We start from the raw sequence: 9554 nt of genomic DNA, 5'->3' as shown, positions 1-9554 counted from the left end.
TATTCCAACAGGCATTCCCCGAATAGTTATCCTGTGGGCCTCCCTCCTCTTTCGTGGCCAAGAGGTTGGGCTATGGGGCTTTTTTATTGTTGGTTTATGTGGATTTTAATCTGTTGTATTTTAACTTGTTGTAAGCCGCCCTGATCAAAGGAAGGGCGGCATATAAATAAAACGTTGTTTATTATTATTATTATTATTATTATTATTATTATTATTATTATATACCACATATTTGGTGTGTGTGTGTATATCTATATATATACCACACAGACAGCATATACACACACTTCAAATATGGTATGTGTATGTGTATATAGTGGGTTCTCTATAAGAGCCGTCATCAGGGAGGAGGAGGAGAAGAGGCTGTGGATGTGAGGGCGGAGGAGGGAGCCTTTGTGTCCGCGGAGAGGAGGAGGGAACCGGCGTCGGCGTCGGAGGCTGGAAGAAGGGCGGGAACCGAGGCCGAGGCGGCTCCTCCTCCTCCTGCTCCCCCTCCCTTGGCCGCTGTGTCCGCTCTCTCTCTCTCTCTGTCTCTCTCTCTCTCTCTGCCTGGGTCTCCTGCTGAGAGGCGGAGTGGGCCGGGAGGAAGCCTCGCTCGCTCTCCCCGGTTCTTCTTTCCCAGGGACACAGAGAGAGAGAGAGAGAGGCGGCGGCGGTGCCTCTCCCTGCCTCCCTCCCTGCCTCCCTCCCGCCCGGCTGCCTGCCGTGGCGCCCGAGGGGATGCGGCGGCGGCTGAGGGCGGAGGAGGAGGAGGCGGAGGAGGCGGAGGGGAAGCAGGAGGAGGACGGCGGCGGCGACGACGACGACAGCGAGAGGCCCCCGCGAGGGAGGGGAAGGGGCTGGGGGTGGCCTCCGGAGGAGGAAGGGGAGGAAGAGGAGAGCCGCAGCCGCTGCTCCCTCCGGCGGCGCCCCTGAGGGAAGAAGAAGAGAAGGGGCCTCTCTCTCTGGCGGGACCCGGGCGGCCGAGGGGCGAGATGGCCTCCTACGTCGATAACAACTTCCGCCAGGCGGTCATGAAGAACCCGGCAGACAGGAGCCCCCAGGTACCAGGCAGCAGCAGCAGCAGCAGCCCCAGCCCCTGCCCCTTCCTTCGCCACTCCTGCCCTCCCTCCCTCCCTGGCTTTGCTTTCCCCTCTGCTTCTGCTTCTGCTTCTGCTTCTTCTTCTTCTTCCACATCCCTTACCCCCTCCCCCCAGACACAGTTTCAGTATGATTCCGCTCAAGCAACAGAGCCCCTCCGCACTGCGGGAATAACCCGGTTTCACGCCGCTTTTAACTGCCAGGTATTTATGTGTGTGTGCGCACACATGCACAATTATGTATATTATATACACACACACACACATGTATATTTTAATATATATACACAATTATGTATAATATATACATACACACACAGACACTCAGTTATCTATATTATATAGATATATATATATACACACAGACATAATTATGTATATGTGTATATATATATAAAGATACACACAATTATGTGTATATGTGTGTCTATAATATATAATAAATTACACACACACACACAAAGGAAGACAAGGCATGTAGGGCATTGAAGAAAACCCCTAGGGCTCTGTGTGTGTTTTGGGTGGATGGGAGGGAGGGAGCTGTAGTTCCAGAGGCCTAAAGGGCATCAGGGGAGAGGAGGCGGTTTGAAAGTGTCCATAGACTATCTTAGCCACTGACATCCTCTTTAACTCCATTTTTCTTTATGCTGAAACCATGCAGGTTTATAAAGGGTCCTTTTTAGTTTTTAAAGCCATCTTCTATCCATGTATTGCAGACATACACATTTTAGTTGCTGTTGTTGTGTGCCTTCAAATCGTTCCTGACCCTGAGGCGAAGCTGTCATGGGTTTTTCTTGGCAAGGTTTCTTCAGAGGGCTTTTTGCCCTTGCCGCCTTCCCCTGAGGCTGAGAGAGTGTGACTTGCCCAGGGTCACCCGGTGGAGGCTTCATAGTCAGAAATAATCAAACCCTGGTCTCCAGAGTCGTAGTCCAACACTCAAACACCACTATGCCATGCTCCTTAAGTCCTTGTTCAAGAGATGGGTGTCCTATTCATAAGTAACACATGAACACAAGGAGGCCTGTGATGGTTTCGGGCACCTTCAAGTTGCCTCTGACCCTAAGGTGAAGCGATCATGGGGTTTTCTTGGCAAGGGTTCTTCAGAGGGGGTTTGCCATTGCTTTCCTCAGAGGCTGGGAGAGTGTGACTCACCCAAGGGTCACCCAATGGCTTTTCATGGCTGAGTAGGATTCGAACTCTGGTCTCCAGAGTCATAGTCCAGCTCTCAAACCACTATGCCACACTGACTCAGAGATGCTTCCAGTCACTTCCATGTTGGTAGCACCCGGCACAGGAGGGTTCTTCCTCCTGACCTTTTGGGAAATGTGACATTGTGGTGATGGCAAATGTGTGCCTGTCAGGCAGCTGGGGTGAGGATTTGAATATCCTAGGATTTTGTTTTGCTTTGTAAATAAACGTAGTTCCATGGGCAAGTCACGTTCTCTCAGCCTCAGAGGATGGCAGTGGCAACAAACTAACAAGTGTGTCTTGCTTCTGACTTATGGCAACCCTAAGGCAAACCTGTCATGGGTTTTCTTGGCAAGATTTGTTCAGCGGAGGTTTGCCATTGCCTTCCTCTGTGGCTGAGAGTGTGGGATTTGCCTAAGATCCCCCAGTGGGTTTCATGGCTGAGCTATGGATCAAACCCTTGTCTCCAGAGTCTTGGTCCATCACACAAACCACTATGTCATACTGTCTGGCAATGGCTTGTGGCAACCCTAAGGCGGCCTTATAACTGGCCAAGAAAACCTTGGTCAAAATGGCCAAAGAAAACCCTATGATAGGTTTGCTTTAGGGTTGCCATAAGTAAAAAATAACTACCGTAGAGTCCAAAACATGCTGCAGAAATAGTCCAGTTTGAGACAACTTTAGCTGCCCTGGTTCAGTGCTAGGGAATCCTGGGAATTGTAGTTTATTGTGGCATCAGAGCTCTCTGACAGAAGGCTAAAGTGTCACACAAAACACTGCCTTAGCATTGACCCAGGGCAGTTAAAGTGTTCTCAAACTGGATTATTTCTGCAGTGTATTTTGCACCTTGGAGGCACACAGCAACAACAAAGTTGAAATGGAATTGCTTGCTGAAAAAGTCTGTACACTGCACCCAAACAACTCAGTTATACTTCAGGTCCCTTCTCCTCCTGTCTACGCATGGATACATGTGCTAATCTTGTTTTCAGAGGTCTCTAATCCTTTCTCTACTTACGGGAAGAAAAGCTGTTCATTCAAAGTTTCCCTACCTCCCCCCCTTCCACCAGCATTGCAAGCCATAGATGGGTGCTTCTCATAAGATGGATGCTTTATTTAGTTTTCACCCTTCTCCCATTTCTAAGTTTGAACTGAGCATTCATTTCAGCAGGCAGGCAGTCTCATAGATAGCTAATTTTGTGGGGTAGCAGTATCCCTTGCCACTCAGTTTAGATACTGGGTTTCTACAGTATTAGTTTCTTAGCAGCTATGTAATTTTTTTCTTAATTCCTGAGAAGGTAAATGGATGTGGAAAACTGGGATGCGTTGCCTTCCAGATTTGTTTTGCTTATTTGTTGTGGTGGCTTTTTGAATTTTCTTGTATCCTCTTTGTGTTTGTTAGTGCACAAAATCATAGTCTCTTTTGCTTTGTTTTCTTAAAACTGTCCACTGCAAAGTGTTGTCCATGATCCTTTCTGGAAAGATAAAGTTTCAATGAATACCCTTTTAATGAATGATTTTTTAAACATTGTAATAGTTTAATACCACTTTAATCGTCAGTACTATAGGTTTTTAATTCTATTTTGTTTTTTAGACTGTAAGCTGCTTTGGGTCCCAGTCTTGGGAGGAAAGCGGGATGAAAATAAATATAATAATAAGAGTAATATCCTTTTTACTATATTGTAGACATTTGTTTTACTGCTTACTCTGGTTTAGAATTTTCCATTGCCTATCTTTAGAATAGGCACTTAACTTCATTTCTGCTAGTCTCTTGCTGTTTTTGCCATCTTCTATCATTCCATAATACGTTGTGGCATTTCTGGCCAGTACATGTTGCTCAAATGTGAAAAGAAAATCCTTAGGTAACCTAACAAGTATTTTTGTCCACCTGTACACTTCATTTCTGGCCTGGTTCTGTGGAATGTCATGCGTTAGCCCAGCGTCTTTGCTGGATTATTTGCCCTTAGCAAACAGGATCTGAGTGGAAGAAGATGCTCAGAGAATACATTTTTACAGGATAACCCTTTTAAGGTTGTGTTAAGCTGAACAGATTCCCCTTGCTTTCAGATAGAGACTGTAGGGGTTATTACTGCCAATCGTTTAAAGATAAATAAGCTTTTTACTGATCCTTCTATGAAGCCTTAGCTCAATAGCTAATGCTTCATGGAGTTACTTTGCTTGTTGGAGTTAGTGCCATCTGTCCTCCATTCTAAAGGGCTTGTCTTGCTGTCTTCAGATCCTGCACATCTTTATTTAACAAGGGGACACTACTTTTAATTGCTGTGATTGCTGATAGTTTTGAGCCGTTTTCAGCAATGATTTTAAACTGCCAACATCTTAAATTGTGCATTTTTCAATTTAATTGACTGCAGATTGTTTATCCTGAAGCCCTTGACTACTGATAAGATATTTAATTTATCTTGCTTTGTCTTTGTTGCTATATTATGCATGGTGGGGGTTCAGTGTGAAACTATAGACATCAGCTTTAAAAAAAAATCCTGACCTTTCTAATTTTGCTTTAGGGCTTACTATTTTTGTGTCCTTGTTTGACCCTCATGCCCCAACAATATTTACCAAATTACTCAGAAAGGTGATAAAGGGATGCGGTTCTGCTTCTTGGGATTCTGTTTGTTGATGCATAGTATGGCCTGGAGAAAACTGGATTTTTAGTAATTGTTTTATGGTTTCCAAGTCAGAGTAAGAAGAAAGCAAAGACTGTTAGGCACAAGAAGATTGACTAACTAGATTTGAACATCTGCTGTCATCATGTCTGTCAGGCCAAGTTAGGTTATTAGAAATAGAATGTGTTCTGCTAAATAAAGTGATCTGTCTTGTGCATGTTTTATTTTAAAAAAGCAGAAGAAGTGACCCAGTGAATAATTTTTACTTCATTGCAGAGCTAGGACCAACAGTGCAGAATGCTGAATCTGGAACACTAGGGCTGCATTAGCACTGCAACTATGAAGCATCTGCAGAGTAAAGACACTATGACATAATACTTTAAAAGGGACTTTAAATTAGTGATGCCAGTTGGTTCTTACGGGTGGATTGCAGGAAATGGTTAAGAGCACTGCAGACTAGTAAGTTTGCATGTGGGGTCTTCTGTTGTTTTAGTGAGGGGGGGGGGCGTTACATTTTAAAAAAACTTTGCAGGGAGGGAGGAGTAGTCTGGGATATTTGTTGGTTTTCTCAGTCTTACATGTTGCCTTGCATGGCTTCAGAGTTGTCAAGGTATCTTTCTTTTTAACCTGGGCTGTCCCAATAAGTGTATTAATGAATATAAATATTGAATTATGACTTAAGGCAGACAACCTCTTGCTTGGCTTATTTTTGTACAGACACTTGAGTGGTTATTTTTAAGTGATTATATAAAGGAATCTTCCAGTTAGATTTTTCTGGAAATCTGAATACTGTATTTTTCTTTTGGATAATAACTGATTACCCTCCCCCTCCACAAGTTCTTGGAGGTTAAAGATGATTGCATTTCTAGTCATGTGACTGATATGGATGGGAAGTCCTTACTTTTGTACCACTGCAAAATGAACAACATAATGTCAAACCAGGTTTGTGAGAAAGATATAGCAGAGTAAATATCATTGGTTAAGGAGAAAGGTATTTTCTAAATATAGGTGTATGAATTTTCTTAAATTTCCAATTGTAATATTGTAGGTTTGACAGAAGAACTATTTTTTTTAAAAAAATCCCAATTGTAATATTGCAAATTACTGTTACTTCTCCACTGTCAATCTGTTATGTGAAGCAATACTGCAGGATTGATAGAATCCTGTTTCCCACCCTTCCTGTGTTCATGTGGAAGGCATGACATTGGAAATAGTAAGACTTCTTTGTATACCTTCCATATCCATTCAGTCTTCCTTTTTTGCTCCTGTGTAACTTAGGTCCAAAGCACACTGCAGAAATAATCCAGTTTGAGACCACTTTAACTGCCCTGGCTCAGAGCTAAGGGATCCTGGGAATTGTAGTTTTGTAAGGCATTTAGCCTTCTCTGTCAGAGAGATCTGGTGCCACAACCAACTACAGTTCCCAGGGTTCTCTAGCAGTGAGCCAGAGCAGTTAAAGTGGTCTCAGGTTGGATTATTTCTGCAGTGTGTTTTGGACCTTACTCATACACCAAATGGAGGGGGAATTCTAAAAGGAATGTGGGAGTCATTTCCTATAATGGCCCAGTGCACTGCTTCTGCACATGTGGTGGGGTGAGAGAGGCCTTTCTAGCATATGGGAATTCCCTGTATGTGGGTGTTTCTTCTGAAATGGATTAGAGTATGTCTGCAATGTAAATTAAAGAACTGAATCAAAGCAATAGATACATAAACTTATACATACATAGTAACAGCTAATAAATGTGATATATTTAATGATCAAGGTCATAAACGTATGTGCCACTAAATCCTCTTGAACTCAGTGGGACTTTATGTTTACATAGACATATACAGTATGAGCTGTTAAAAATAAATTAGGGCCTGAACAGACAGGCCAAAATAAAGCTGCTTTGGGTCACTTTAGAGGTATGCTGTTTAAAAGAGACACACATCTTAAGAGGGCAGAAGCTGCACCAAAAGCTGCGCTCCCATTCTTAGGACTGGCATGTGGCTTTGGTGCGGCTTCCGGCCTCTTAGGGACTCATGTATCATATAAACAGCATACCTCCAAAGTGGCCTGAAGCAGCTTTATTTTGGCCTGTCTGTTGTGATGTTCAGGCAGCTTTTTTTTTTTAAAAAAAACTTTTATTTTTACTTTCAAATATTCTCTTATGCAATCATTTCTGCTCTTTTGTTCATTCTAAAGTCTGCCTTTGAAATTTGTTCACATTACCCTCAAAAAACGAACATAATGTTGTTTATTTTGGATATTAAGCATGGCTCCCTGGCAGTAAGTTATGCTTGGTTCAGTAGAGCATGATCTCATATACATGTGCTTGCTTGTTTATTCATTTGATCTAATAATTTGCCCTTTAGGGTGTCACAGGGCATCTTGGAACAACTAATAGCAGCCATGTGTTAAAGCTAGAAATCAAACTAGATTCGTTTTGTAGTGCCAGTTCTTCAGCATTGCTAGCAAAAAGAATAGATGCACAGGCTGAAAAGAAAGAAAGACTAATGCTGCAGATGGGCATTCCTTGTTTGGCACATACTCCTGTCACAGATTGAGTTAATTTAGTAATACTTCAGGTATCCTGGCTTGTTAAACAAACTAAGTTATTGTACATTTCTGCAAATCAGTATGTATTTGGTAAAGTTTTTAGTGAACATGATATGTAATCTTTTCCCAACTCTACTTTATTGGTTGATATGAACTGGGAAATATGTAGCGTTCTGAGACCATATCACAGAAGAAAAGAGAAAATGTGCCCTGGAAAAACAGTTTTTAGCCAGACACTAATTGTTTACTATAGTTTGTTTGGTCCTTGATAACAGTAATGGTTTAAAAACATCTTAATATATTTGAACAGTTAGAATCAGAGAGGCGGCAATTGCTTTGTGAATTCAGTCTGAGAAAACTGTTCTGTTATGACATAGACTCAGTATATGTTGAATTTGCAGAATTAAGATGCCTTTCATGCTAGAAACCCCTAATTGGCATACATATTCAAGCTTTGAGTAGTTCTCAGGGTTTTGGAACAGTGCTCCCTTTGTTTCATCTGCTTCAGCACACCTGCTTACTCCAGCCTTGTCAATAGGAAAAAAAGATGAAAGATTTCAGTTTGCAGGGGGTATCTCAGTTTCTAGGTAAATGTGTGTCACACATGAGTGCCAAAATAAAATGTGCTGTTGATAAAGAATCTTAATGACTGCCTTGTGCTGTATGTCATAAAACCATGTGGATTCCAGTGAAAATCTTAAAACAGACTTTTGACTTCTGAATGGTAATGAATTAAAAGGTAATCTTTTTGCAGTATTTAAAAAACGTCAACAAAACCTGTATACCACACAATACAATAATTTGCTGGTTATACTGTTTTAAGAGTTGTATATAATCTGTTGAATATATCTTGTGGTTTCTGTTGATATCTGTATCCTGTTGCAGTGACTTTGAAACACATCATTTTGTAGAAGTGCTACTAATGACTAAAAAAGTAGAGACAACAAATATAAGAAAAGAAGTCAAAAGTAATTGTTCATAACATTGCATGACTAATTGTATAGATGAGCTAGTTTTAACTTACATGGATGAATACTTTATCTGCCCAGTGTTTTGTCAGTTTTTAGTTATCTAGTGATCTCATTGAACTTTTACAATGCATTTTGCCTTCATCTTGCTTACTCTTGCTATTGTATTTCATTTCAAAATAATATTTTTGAATGAATTAATTAGATTAAAAATAGTTATATTCCTACTGTTGCTTCTTCTGGATTCCCATCAGTTAGTTACAATTTTATTGCTTTTAATGTATACACATGTACATAATATAAATCAACAAACCCCATCTCATCTGCCCAAAAGCACAATTTTCCTCAAGAGCTTTTGGGAAACCTTAAAGCAATGGAAGTGAAAGAAGAAAAGTAATAAAGGAAGAGAGAGAAAACAGAATTGAGGAGATAAGATAGGTAGTGAATTGACTTGCTAGACATTCCCTGAACAGGTAAGTGGCAGTTATTTTTTTGTTGATGTGTGCCTTCAATCCTAAACTGACCCTATGATGGGGTTTTCTTGGCAAGATTTGTTCAGAGAGCGTTCTGTTGAATTCAAACTTACACTTTTCATATAATTAAGAGTTGGAAGGTACTCATTATTTGGTCTGTATCACATTATTTTGTTTACTACTGGAAGCAAAAAACACTACAAGTCATCTTTGGATCTAGCATGGTGTAATAGTTTGAGCGTTGGACTATGACTCTGGAGTCCATGGTTCTATTTCCCACTCAGCCATGAAACCTGCTGAGTGACCTTGGGCAAGTCATATGCTCTCAGCCTCGGGAAAGCAATGGCAAACTTCCTCTGAACAAATCTTGCCAAGAAAACCCACCGATAGGTTCGCCATATGGTCACCATAAGTCAGAAATGACTTGAAGGCACATAACAACAACAAAACAAATATTGTGATGCTTTATAATGTCCAAAGGGGAACTTGTTTAAAGGACAAGAATAGTATCATATAGTCTACAAAGGATCACTGCTACTCTGATGCATACAACTGATGTGTTTTGTGATTTCTGGTAAAATCCACAATAACTTAGATAGCTCCTATTGCTTTCTTTCCTCTGAGTCAACCGACCATGCTGTTACAGTTCAACCCATCTTCCAGTTCACTTTATTAGGAGTGCATGAGAG

At 41.3% G+C, this 9554-nt stretch overlaps 1 protein-coding gene across 6 annotated transcripts in view; it reads left to right on the top strand.

Annotated features, from left to right (window-relative positions):
* Positions 1–835: 835 nt before the first annotated feature.
* RAPGEF2 (Rap guanine nucleotide exchange factor 2) overlaps positions 836–9554 on the top strand; it is a 232461-nt gene continuing 223742 nt past the window's right edge. For 5 of the 6 annotated variants that reach the window (XM_089525587.1, XM_089525589.1, XM_089525588.1 and 2 more), the window contains exon 1: positions 837–1043. In XM_089525587.1, coding sequence (XP_089381713.1) covers positions 975–1043 — 69 coding nt within the window. In that variant the 5' untranslated portion in view covers positions 837–974. Of the gene's footprint in view, positions 1044–9554 lie in introns of all 6 variants that reach the window. The other variant, XM_089525591.1, reaches the window with a different exon arrangement.

Source organism: Sceloporus occidentalis, unplaced genomic scaffold (assembly GCF_023333645.1).
Source record: "Sceloporus occidentalis isolate IW3139 unplaced genomic scaffold, rSceOcc1.0.p SCAF_5, whole genome shotgun sequence".
Lineage (NCBI taxonomy): Eukaryota > Metazoa > Chordata > Lepidosauria > Squamata > Phrynosomatidae > Sceloporus > Sceloporus occidentalis.
This window is presented reverse-complemented; position numbering and strand designations above follow the sequence as displayed.